Genomic DNA, 13,106 nt, shown 5'->3' with positions numbered 1-13,106 from the left:
TTCCCACATATAGCTGGTGTTTATCTAATAGTGGCTGAATTCCTTCTTCAAGGCCATCTCCATAGTTGTCTACAGTTTGTGATGAAGGAATCAGGGCTTACTTAGCCCCTTAAGACTGTTGTGGTTATACACCCTTCCACTTCTCACTGGGCACTCTCCTCTGTGATTATGCTAGCTTGGGCTGTGGGAAGGATGGGTCTCTGGGCTTCTGAAGGCATCAATGTTTTCCAAGTTCTCATTGGGTATTTATACAGCTACTTCTAAACAAAAAAAAATAACTGTTAAAAGCTATTCCCTTGTTCCCTTGAAGTTTGGAAAATCAGTGGCTTCTGCTGGGAGGAAAGGCACACTGCATTTTGTCAATGGTACCGTTTTCATGGATTGGGCTGTGCCTCATGAATAAAAAGAAAGGTATTGGAGCTGGCGAAACTCAACCCTGGGATTGCTGCAAATGAGGAGCAGCGGGCTTCAAAACTCCAGCAACACTTTCAAGAAAATGTGGTTCATGCTCCCATCCTAAGAAATTCATTAAAATGAGGCAGAGCCTGATAGGAGATGTGCAGTGGCCTCTAAGGACAGAGGACTTTGCAGGTGATTCACATCAGGAAGGGAGGAAGGGAGGGAAGGAGGAAGGAAGGATTCACTGTTACTTGAAGTACCCTGGCAGAAGGCAGAAGCAATGGTGTCTTGTCCAGCTTAGAAGAACATCAATCTTCCAGAACATTCTTTGATATCAGATGGGCTCAGGTTCTACTGGATTTTTGCAAAGCTGTTAAGACCTGACGTTTTCAGCAGGCCTTTGGAGTTTATGTTCTGTATGCATCAGTGTTGGGGATTTTGTTGTTAAATCTTATTTTTACCTAATTACTGAGTGGTAGTTTTTTAAGCTGCAAAGAATCAGATATGAGAGAGGCAGCACATAAACCTTGGAAAGGAATGAAATAACACAATCTGTCCCATGCTGAAGCTGTAAAAACAACATTCCTGGCTGGCTTCATTATTGAAGCAGAATGGGCTGAGGAGTCAGAGTTGGCACTTTAGGCAGCTCACTTTTCTGCTGACTCAAAGACTGGAGAAATGTCTGTTAACCCAACCATGAAAAAGACCTTTGATCTGCTGTTGTGAGCATCCAGGCAAAAAGATATACACACTAGCAATAGCAAAAGCTGTAGCTCTTAGACCTATATACCGCCTCATAGTGCCTTACAGCAGTTTCTGGGCAGTTTGTGATAGCAATAGTTAGACTTATATACCGCTTCATAGGGCTTTCAGCCCTCTCTAAGCGGTTTACAGAGTCAGCATATTGCCCCCAACAACAATCCGGGTCCTCATTTTACCCACCTCGGAAGGATGGAAGGCTGAGTCAACCTTGAGCCTGGTGGGATTTGAACAGCCGAACTGCTGAATTGCAGTCAGCTGAAGTAGCCTGCAGTGCTGTATTTAACCACTGCGCCACCTGGGCTCTATGTCAGCATGTTGCCCCCAATAATCTGGGTCCTCGTTTTACCTCAGAAGGATGGAAGGACAATTCAACCTCGAACCTTGTCAGGATCAAACTCCAGGCTGAGGACAGAGTTGGTCTGCAATACTTACTTTTTATTGTTAATATGTGATTTGTTCTTTGGTGTGCCTCCTCCTGGTTAAAAACCTTCTTTCTCTTCTCCTTTGGTGTTACACTCTCTTCTTAGAATGAAGTAGATTTTCACTGCATAAATTACTGGTTCATGCTGGAGAAAATGGTGTTGATTTTTTTTTTACACTCTCATTTTAACTCTGGTTTAACTGACTGGCTGGAAATCACCCAGCTGGCTTTCATGTAACCCAGTACTAGAAGTTATCTTCTCCTGTTTCCAGGCTTGTGCCTTAACCACTACCCCAAAACAGTTCTCAATAATTAAGAAAATTTAAAAAAATGTAATTAACAGTTATTCCATGCCTTATTCAGGTAAAATTAGCATTTCAATTAGGAGTCTAGAAAGAATGTAACTGAATACATTCATCTGAGATCTCCATAATATAACTGTTAAGTGTGGGACAAGTGAAGAGGCAGGACTCATGACTAGTAACAACAGCTTTTTATTCATTAGATCAATATATACAAGTGCTGGAGCTGTCTGGCAGCTCCCTCTTTTAAAGGGAGCTGTCTGACAGCTCAGCCACTGAAATTCCTTGAACGTTCCCGCCTGCAGTACCAATCCCTTTAAACCAACAGACCAATCCCGCTGGACCGCTAGACCAGAGAGAAACCTACACCCAAGGGGGGGAAAAGATACTTTTCTGCAATGCCTAGGTGAACATAGTCACAGAAGGGTCATTATTAGTGCTAGAGAATAGATTCATCTTTCATGTGTCCTGTACAGTAGAAGAACATCTAATGACACACTACAGTGTAGCCTTTTACAGTTATGGCTCTGAGCAGAACACAACAGGATGCAAACCCTCCACTAACATCCTGCTGCTTGTGGAATTGTTCCATAAGTGTCATTTCCCGCCCCAAGGGGATGACAATCATGCTTTTAATACTGGGAAAAATAGCTCCAAATAACCATATTTTCTCCTTTGGAATGCTTTCATAATAATGCAGGAAGATATTTAAGCTGCTTCCAATCAGCAGCATATCATAGTGTGCTGGATCCAAATTTTGTATACTTGCACGAAAGAGTTTTGCTGGAAGAATTTTAAACGTGATTCCCAGGAAAGAGGTCTGAATTTCTGATTAAGTCCTTACTATACTCTAATGGCTTTACAGTTCAATACACATGGGGAATGTGCAATACTTTTAGTTTACTAAGTCAAGCTGTTTGTTTCAACTGAAGGGAGTATAGAATGTAGGTTTAGGCAGTATTTTAAGACTTAAATTTAGAAGACTTAGAATAACTTTATTGTCACTTTGAATTTACACTAATTGGCATATATTAAAATGAATTTTTGTTGCATTCAGCTCATTGCATTTGAGGGTAAAATGACTACAACTCAACCTCTCAATCTTCTGAAAGGCCACCAGAATCCATATGTTGACACTTTAATGTTGCAGGAAGCAATATGGGAGTTTTGTACATTTTCAGCTACAGTATGTAGTAACTTCTAAAGAAGAGACAGGGCCATACAAGAAGCCTCTCAGAGACATGATCCTCACATTTCCATTCTTCAAATACTGCAAAATCGTATGTTTTGGGATACAGTATTGGTTGCCACCTGAGGTCAATCCATAACTTTCTATCCATGGGCTAATGGACCACAGGCAGAGTTTCAACTTCTTAGAACCAAGCTCTGGCTTCAGCTACTAGAAGTCTTTTCCTCTCTACAATTAATCTGTCCACATCTTGTATTCAAAACACATCTAGAATTCTTTTGTTCAGTGAGTCTTACAGCAACCGTGTTAGTTTGATGTCAACTGCTACACTGATTGCAGTAATATCCCCACTGCCTATCATTAGAAAATAAAATGTGCTGCTGATATGATTCTTAATTGAAGCCTAAGGTTAGCACTACTATACAGTGGATCTGGAAGTTTTATGACTAGATTAAAAACAGGCTTAATGGATATAAATTTACTAGTCCTGTGAGATGATTACTGGAAAGTAGCTGGGGGATATTGTCCTCACTAATGCACATGAAAATAAAAGTGTTTTGCATAATCCATATTTACCCAGACATCCTGGATTGCAGTTCCCATGATTGCTCTATTGGCCATGTCAGCTAGGGATGAGAGTTTCTTTCAGTTAACCAATCCAGAAATGAAAATTTTTGAATGCTTCTTGCAGCTTGACTGAAAAGCACGTAAATAATACCTTGTTATAATTCAAAGGACAAACATCTTGAACAAAACTTCTGTAGCTGGCACTGACTCCATTCACAAAGTTCAATGGTTGTGGCTGGAAATTATCAGCAGGTTCTAGTAAAGTTTCAGGAACTTCTGCCTTAAGGAGTGATATGAAACCTTTGACAACACACATCTGGCCTTGTCAGAAAAACTATCCCCAACACACAAGTTATTTTGCTTTCTTCATCTTTCATGTATTCATGAAGACTCTCTACTGTTTTTATTCCAAAACCACAACCCCTTCCATGGCTTACAAAACTGTCAGGCTTTCTGGAAAGAAAGCAACGAGATTAAAAAAATGGGTTATGGTGAGAATTTGTTGCAGCATCTGGGAAGGTAATCAGTTTGAATGCCTCCTCAAATCAGGCCAGCAAACAAATCTCATGAGGAGGTCTCACTATGGACTCGCTTTTGATAATATTGTAGTTCACAAGAAAACAATGTCAGTTAGATTTAGAAAAAGTGGGTTGTTTTCTTAGAAACATTTTTACAATATATAAATGTTTGGCTGCTATGCAAATGCACCACAGATTTAAAGAATGAAAAGAAGCAACCATATAAACCAAGAAGCATGGGGACTCAGCATAATCCAAACCCTGATTCAGCAAAGGTCACTGAACACATCTAAACTAAACTAAACATAACAATACACAATAATATATTAGAGAATAGGTGGGAATCTTTAAAAGTGGCACATTTCCCCCTCTTCTTCCATTAAAGCTAGTATTATTGAGAGTTATGAAAAAATTGTTAAACATTTTTTAGCTTAGTAACATGTTAGTAATTAGCAATGTAGAGGGTTACTCACTCCATAGCCTAGTCCTATTGCTTCATATATTTACCTGCTCCACATTGCATTGGGAACTGGTTGGCAGATGGGAGCAGATAGGAAAACAAGCAACATGACAGTATGATTTGGTATGAAGAAAAATATGAGGAAAAAAATCAGTGTTTTCAGAATCAACCTTCTACAAATCCTTATTTCTACTTCCAATCTTATTTTAAAACACAGATGGGCAAATTTTCACCATAATGGATCTACTTTGCCCAAGTAGAAGGTAACACAGACCAAGATTAACAAGTAAGGTTCTTCTCAGTATTTATACAACCCAACAATTTTTTATACAGAGCCAGAATCACTCTCTCAAGAATCCCCCAAAACATTCTGTTTTAGCAATGTAAATACGAAATGATTGTTACAGTTAGGCAATGGATTAATCCAGAAACTGTTGTTAATGCACTGTAGATCAAACAGAGATCTACTATCCAGCCTTTTGTATTGCAGTAAAGAATTAAGCTGGGAAGGAGTAAAGGCATGGGGAATCAGGGGAAGCCGCCAAGGCTGAAAAAAGCTAGGAATGTTTTTAGAAATAACAACCTACAGGAATGCTTCTGGCCTCTAAGATACCTTTGTGCAAAAGGTTTTTTGCATCAGAATGTCAAGTCACATCATGTGGCAGTTGTGGATTCCTGGTGCTTTGTTCTCTCTTTTCTTTCTACAGTGCATGCACAGACACACATGGCATAGTAAGTGGATGGGCTTCTCCCACACTCAACCTGGTGCTCTGCAATGTGGCATTGGACTGCTACCATTCTCATTGTTTGGTGCCCTCCCTCCCCATGTCCTGGCACCTTTGTGCATTGCACAACTTGCACACATGCGTGCAGTGGCCCTGATGACCTATCAAATCCAGCTAGATTGTTGTTCCATGATAACAGCATTAGGAGACCCCAATCTGGAGTTTCTAGTCATATGCTATAGAATATATATATACATATATATATATATGACATATATATGCCATACATTATATATGTGTCTTTAGGACTTTCAGCTGCCCATTTGTTATTCCATAAATATCTATCTGTTATTTAACAGCTGCAGCACATCCTTCCCCTATTGCAGTTTTCCCAGAATTCAAACCATGTCATTTATCTCACTTGTCCAAGCAATGTAAATTCTGGAGCAGTAGAGTTTACTTTGTTCTAAATTCATTTTCTAGGGCTGAGAGAAAGTGCCCGGCTGAAAGTCACCCAGTTGGCTTCATGCCTATGGCAAGAACAGAGCTCACTCTCTCCCAGTTTCTAGCCTGGTGTCTTAACCGCTAAACCAACTGGCTCATCAAGACAGTCCTTTCTCAAGTCTAATGGGTTGAAGTTAAGGCCTACCATCTCTTGCAAAATTCTGGATCAAAATTCTTTGCTGTCACATAGTGGTCCTCCAGAGTTTTGTAGTTCAAATCTGATAGCTCAGGCTGATGTTGAAGAATAGTGATTCTTTAATATCCCATAAATCTGATAGCTCAGGCTGATGTTGAAGAATTGTGATTCCTTAATATCCCATAAAGTTAACATTTAGCTGGAATCCTGCCATGGAAGCATTTGAAAGCCAGTCTAATGCTAGAAGGAAGGAACTGTTCCTTTCCTTTTGAAATAAAACAGAGAAATAGCCAACAAATTTCCCAACTAGCTTTTGATTCTAGGAAAGAAACCAAGTATTGTTTGAATGGAAGTTGACTCATGTTATTTGCTTGGCAAGAAATGCAGAAATTGTTTGCCACTACTTTCCTCTGGGATTTTTTTTTCTAATTTCCCAGTCTATTTATAGCTCTGATAATCAATGAAAATCTCCCATCCAAGTACTCATCAAGAGAAAAACTAAAAAAATCAAGTTTTAATTCTTCAGAACCACGAAAGAAAGAAAGAAAGAAAGAAAGAAAGAAAGAAAGAAAGAAAGAAAGAAAGAAAGAAAAGAATGAAAAATAAAAATAAACCTAAACAAAAACAAAGGAAAAAGATTAGCAGAAACTTTATAAAGTGGGGATAGGAGGGAAGTGGGGATAGTCTTGCACAGACTGACACTGCTTTGGTTGACTAGTTCTGCCTTATAAGTCTATCTGCATTCCACTTTAAAAACTCAAAACAATCTCTAGGACTTAGAGGACAATTTGTCCTAGAATTTTTAGTGCCAAAGACAGCTAGGAGACATTTCGAAAAGCACTGTGAAATAAGCCTAAAAACATCTGAAGGGTCTATTTTTTTCTGCACTTTTCATGCCTCTTAAGACAGGATGGCTATGGATGCCAAGGAATTGTTTTTAGCCCTATCTTACTGTTAAAAGCTTAAGGAACCTTACTGTACCCTTGCCAAGAATAGTGCAATAGAGTACTTACAATAAAAGCATTTAGACATAGAATTTAAGCATGTTGATAACACATGCAGCTACAAATTGTATAACATGATTCCAGCCTTATAAACATTGCAGTAAATGTTAATTAACATTTTTATAATTTAATTAGGCATGTGTCCTAGTTGGCCAGAGACCAAAATTGTACTCTCCATAGAAATGCTATGCAAATAGTCCTTGCTTAATGATTGCCCTGTTTAGCAACCGTTTGAAGTTACAATGTGCTGAATTTTATTTGGGCATTTTGCAACTGGTGGGGCATCCTCTAGTCATATGCCTGCCATTTGCACATTTCACAGCCAGTTTTCAAAACACAGAATCCACAGGAGCTGGCAGTAAAATCATAATTTGTGGTTGCATGATGTCTTGCTTTACAACTGTGAGTTGTTAACTTAATGACCAAAAAATTCATGTTGTAAGTCTGGAGCGATCAATCCTGGTTAAGTAAGGGCTACCTGTGAAGTCAAACTAGTCAGTTCTAGAGGAGATCAACCCTGACTGCTCTTTAGAAGGCCAGATCCTGAAGATGAAACTCAAGTACTTTGGCCACCTAATGAGAAGGAAGGACTCACTGGAGAAGAGCCTAATGCTGGGAAAGATTGAGGGCAAAAGAAGGAGGGGATTACAGAGAATGAGGTGGCTGGATGGAGTCACCGAAGCAGAAGGCGTGAGCTTAAATGGACTCTAGTCTAGAGGATGGTAGAAGACAGGAAGACCTGGAGGAACGTTGTCCATGGGGTTGCGATGGGTCAGACATGACTTTGCAACTAACAACCACCACCACCTGTGGAGTGATTATAATCAAATATCTTAGCCAATTTTCCCCTTTGCCTGAAATACTCTATATCTTCTCAGTGTTACTGAATTGATATTACTAACAACTATTATATGAAAGCCATATCTGTGGCTCATTGTTTTAATGTACTTTGCTGTAGGAATCTGTAAGTGATGAGAGTTTGTGTTATGTTTCAGTAAATGATGATAATAAAAACAGGGTTGAGTTTTTGGAGAAATTATATAGTGTTCTAAATGAATACTTTTATGGGGGGAGGCAATTATTCCATAGATGAAAGAATAGATAGATGAAAATGAAGTAAGAGATTAAAGAAGAAACAACTGGACAGATAGAAATATATTTGGTGAGCATCTGCTTAGAAAATTACATGGTTTGTGCATAAATCTATTTTATGTGTACATGGAAGGGGAATGAAAAAAGACGCATGATTGACTTGACAGTTTATGGATGCAAGGATTAGCTATTATTTGGTAATTTAAAGTCTCACTGCAAGAAAACATAATCTTGTTTTCTTTAAAATGCTTTTTTAAAAAAAATGTGATATATGCTAAATGCAGCATTGAGTTTAGAAGCAGAACTGCCCAGCAAGGAAAAAGGGCAAGAATAAGACTTAAAATGCTGCAAAAATCTAAAAATAATGGGGGCTTTGGGTTCCCAGATTGGGAGCTTTACTACCAGGCCTCTATACTCTCTTGGGTGAAAGAATGGATAAATCTTAGACATAGAAGATTACTATTGTTGGAGGGACATGATCTTCAGCTGGGATGGCATGCTTTTCTGTGGTATGAGAAGAACCAAATATATAGATATTTCCAAAGACATTTTGTAAGAAGTGCTCTATTTTTAGTCTGGGAAAAAGTCAGGGCAAAAAAACTACATGAAAATACAGTCTGGCTTTCCATAATGGAAGCACTGATAGACCCAAATGGGAAAAATGTGATGTATGAAGATATTTTAAATGAGAAAGGGAAATTAAAAACTAAATAGGAATTACAAAACCAAGGGGTGAACCTTACACGGTGGCCACATTTGCAAATACAATCAAGATATGAGAAAGATGTAAAAATACATAGCTTTTATAAAGAGCCATCAACACTTGATCAGATACTATTAGGAATGGATGAAAAGTTAATTAAAAATATATAGCTATTTATTAAGCTTTAAAATGGAAGATGAACAAGTGAAAGAAACAATGATAGTATGGGCAAAAAGTTTTGGATATACTATAGAACTAGATAAATGGCAGAAACTTTGGGATAGAGATTATAAATTGTCAATGGCAACTAAACCTGTATAAAATGTCTTATAGGTAGTTTTTGCCACCAGCAAGGCTAGCAAAGATGTTTAAAATATGTCCGCCAAATATTGGAAATGCAATCAGATACCAGGTTCCTACTATAATATGTTGGGGACATGTCTAAAAGCAAAATAAAATTCGCTGAAAATTTTTGGTTAGAGAAAAGATAAAACAACATATAGATCTAAAGCCAGAAATATTCTTGTTAGGTATATTGCCAGAAAATTACGATAAAGGGATGTATATTTAATATTGCATGTTTTGACAGCAGCGAGAATTGTGTTTGCACAATACTGGAAAAATTAGGAAGCTCCTGCAGATGAAAATATAATAAAAAAAAATACTAGATTGTGCGGAAATGGATAGATTAATGTTAAAGTTAAATAAGGATAATTAAGATACAGAATGCTTTTTAACTTGGGATTTATTTTATCAATGGTTAGACAATAAAGGTACAAATTAGAAACTGGAAGAATATTATTATATACAAGTAAAGAATATTATGGTTACTAGAATTATGTACGTATATGTAAAATGACCCAGACAATACATTGTTTACTGAATATTTATATATGTTAAGAAAAATGTATAAATAAAATATGTTTTAAAAAGAAGCAGAACTGCCCAGGAAAAGAGTCAGAATCTAATGATCAGTTCTATTCATCTCTCAAGTTTCTCTTCAGGACAGATTTATTAAAACTCCATAACAACATCTATGGAGCATGTTTTTCTAGACAAAGATATTTTAATTTCTTTAAAAAAATAACTTTTCTTGTCAACCATTTCAGATGGTTGCCAAATTTTGTTACCTATCAAAAAGCATGTGCTGTCAAAAGGTCATCCTTATAGGACAGGGAAACTAAATTGTATTTTGGAAGCTCTTTAAGAGAAAGAAAATGTCCTTTTTGTCTCCAGTGCTACTGTAAACATTTCTTTGTCTCAATGTGGGTGAGGTTATATAGCCACCTTAACCAGAAACAGTAATGATTAGTTAAAAGGCAAAGGTTCCCCTCACACATATGTGCTAGTCGTTCCTGACTCTAGGGGGAAGTGCTCATCTCCGTTTCAAAGCCGAAGAGTCAGTGTTGTCTGAAGATGTCTCCGTGGTCATGTGTCCGTCGTCATGACTAAACACTGAAGATGCATGGAATGCTGTATCTTCCCACCAAAGGTGGTTCCTATTTTTCTACTTGCCTTTTTTACATGCTTTTGAACTGCTAGGTTGGCAGAAGCTGGGACAAGTAATGGGCGCTTACTCCATTACACAGCGCTAGGGATTTGAACCACCAAACTGCCGACCTTTTGATCAACAAGCTCAGCGTCTTAGCCACTGAGCCACCATGTCCCTATTAATGATTGTTTATGAAAGTACTAATATTGGCGACTTTAAACTTTCTGAAAAAATTCAGTGAACTCAAGAAGTGAATTTTATCACAAAGCTTTTAAACCATCTGTAAGCTGACCACAATCTTGATTTATGGGGATTATGGATGATCAGATAGACCTGATTGTTATTGTGATTATATTTCTTCTATTCAACTTTGACATATTGAAATGATAATAAGCTTGGAAACTTGATTCTGCTATCTTCTCAAGTCTCAAAGTTCTATTCTCCAATGACGTGATGTTCCTCAAATTATTCATCACTAAAACAAGATTTCCTGTTTAGAGTGTTCTTGACTTAAACCACTAACAGCATTTGCAAATATTCTGTCTTACTGTAGGGTCTGGAGGTCATCTGAGGTTTAGTTAAGTATTTTGCTTCTTTGGAATTTTTTTCTTTGGCAAGTTTAAAGCATATCTCAAGCCTGTGTGGTCCTGTCTTCCCATTTCCTTTTATTGGTATGTGAGACTCAACATTACAGAACAACTAATAAATCATTTCATTTAATGTTGGTATCCTTTGAAAAGCTATCAAGTGTTGGTATAATGCCACATGGTGTATAAAAATGCAAATGGTGAATAAATACTACAGTTTGGAATAATTGGTTTGTTATAAAAGTTTTAAAAGGTTTTTTTACTGGAAGTCATGGGAAATTATACATAATCATTATTTTAATCACCAAAATTGTGAATTTTCATGCTCTTAAAAACAGAAAGTAAGGATAGGTTTCCTCTAATTGGGTGTTCCTTGCACCTTCCAAATATTTATTTAAACTGCCAAGGTTTGAGAAACACTTGTGTTGGGATCTAACCTGAAATACCTTTTTTGCAATCTTCCAACTGTTATATCAACATTTCTGGTGTGCAAGGCAAAGGTGGGGGAAAAGCCATTTGCTGGGTGAGCCAAAAAACAGGAATAAAGCAAATCGGATAGGCACTAAAATATTGAGAAAGACACATCTTGAAGATATATCAGTCAGTGATTTTTCCAAGACAAAACATACATCCACAGTCCTACTAGATGTTTATCTCAAAATTGCAGTAGTTCTCATAATCTGAAATTGCCAAGTAGCCCTACCTAATTCATGATGGTTGCACCACAATTTGTTCTTTCCATTCAGTGATGATTGCACAATGAAATGCAAATTTCATTGTATTCAAGTATTTAATGACAATAAAGATTATACTTCTAATCCCAGAATGATCTTTCCTGAGAATTTTTCTTGAAATTTTGATGTGAAGATACTAAGAAGTTAGTATCTATAGTCCTAAACATTCCTTACAAATAAGCATGTTTAGGACTATAGGGACTGAAATCCCATTTTTGGTAAAACCTGGTGCAGATTAGCAGAAATGCAAGGAACTACTGGAGACAAATAATAAAAGATCTGAATACTCTCAGCCCTACATTAATCAATAAAAACTCATCTATGAAGTGCCGGCCAATATTATGGTGCTCTCACGACAGAAAGCCCTAACCAGAGTTTTATTGAACATATGAATCAACTCTAAAAGAATTAAGCTTTCAGCCAAGGCTTACGTTTATTTAATTAATTTTCCTTACCCAAACCACACATTTTTTAAGAACACCAGAACTGGTTTTAAAAACGACAAGACAGGAGGACCAAACTTAGAAATGATAACCTAGAAAAGACCAGATAAATAAACTTTTGCCAAAGGCAAACTTGTCTTGACCTCATGCAAAGGTGCCCAATTCTACTGTAAACTGGTATCCAGACATTAACAGGTTTTTTTACATCCTTTGTGAGGTTAAACAACCATCAATAGTTGGTTGAGTTTTTTTTTTTTTTAAGAGTTGCTATGCTTGATATCTTTGAACAGCCAGCTTCAGAAATTACGCAAAGGGCGCTAGATCCTGTTGTGCGCTTACTCCGAAGTCAGCCCTACAGAATTCAATGGGTTTACATCCAAGCGAAAGCGAGAGTGGCAGCACCTAGGAATACAACCGCAGTGCGCGGATTCACTGCCCGAGACCCCCATCCCGACCCTTCCCACCTTTAATCCTTGTTGCGCTGGCGCCACCTTCTCCCGGCTCTGCCTACCTTGTTCGCAAGGCCCCTTGCTCCGCTGCGCGACGGGGCGCTCGCCTCGGCTCTTGGCGCGCAGGCTGGCCGCCCGCAGCTGGCAAGTGCTGGGATAGGTGAGGCCGTCGGAGCCGCACACCGGGTAGCGGTTCTTGCAGACGCACACGGCGGTGGCCCCCCGGCTTTTGGTTCGGCGGCGGCACTCCAAGCCGGTCGCGCAGCGTCCCCAGACGACGGTGACTCCGCCCGAGACTCCGTTCCCGCACGCTTCTCCCTCGCCGCGAGCGCATCGCCAGCAGCAGCCGCAGTTGTCGCGCACCTTGCCCAGCGGGCAACCCCAGGCTGGCAGCGGCGGGCACTCGTCGGGGACGCAGGGCGAACAACCGCCGGCGGCAGCGCCTGGCTCCTCCAGAGACGCGGCGCAGCCGAGAAGCAAAAGTAGGCAAGACGGAGCGCACCAAATAGCCCGCATCATTGCGAGAGGCTGGGCCGGAGTGGCGGGGACTCCTCTCCCTGGCAAGGGCTGGCGAGGGACTTTAATTGCTGGCTCAAGATCTGCTTTAAAAGAGGCAGGA

The 13,106-nt window shown here is 38.9% G+C and overlaps 1 protein-coding gene across 1 annotated transcript in view; it reads right to left on the bottom strand.

Moving 5' to 3' along the window:
* IGFBP7 (insulin like growth factor binding protein 7) overlaps positions 1–13,106 on the bottom strand; it is a 26,435-nt gene extending 13,329 nt beyond the window's left edge. The window contains exon 1 of the mRNA XM_032213057.1: positions 12,550–13,106. Within this exon, the coding sequence (XP_032068948.1) occupies positions 12,550–13,006 (457 nt within the window). The 5' untranslated portion in view covers positions 13,007–13,106. The remainder of the gene's footprint in view (positions 1–12,549) is intronic.

This window comes from Thamnophis elegans, chromosome 3, assembly GCF_009769535.1.
Source record: "Thamnophis elegans isolate rThaEle1 chromosome 3, rThaEle1.pri, whole genome shotgun sequence".
Taxonomy (NCBI): Eukaryota; Metazoa; Chordata; class Lepidosauria; order Squamata; family Colubridae; genus Thamnophis; species Thamnophis elegans.
This window is presented reverse-complemented; position numbering and strand designations above follow the sequence as displayed.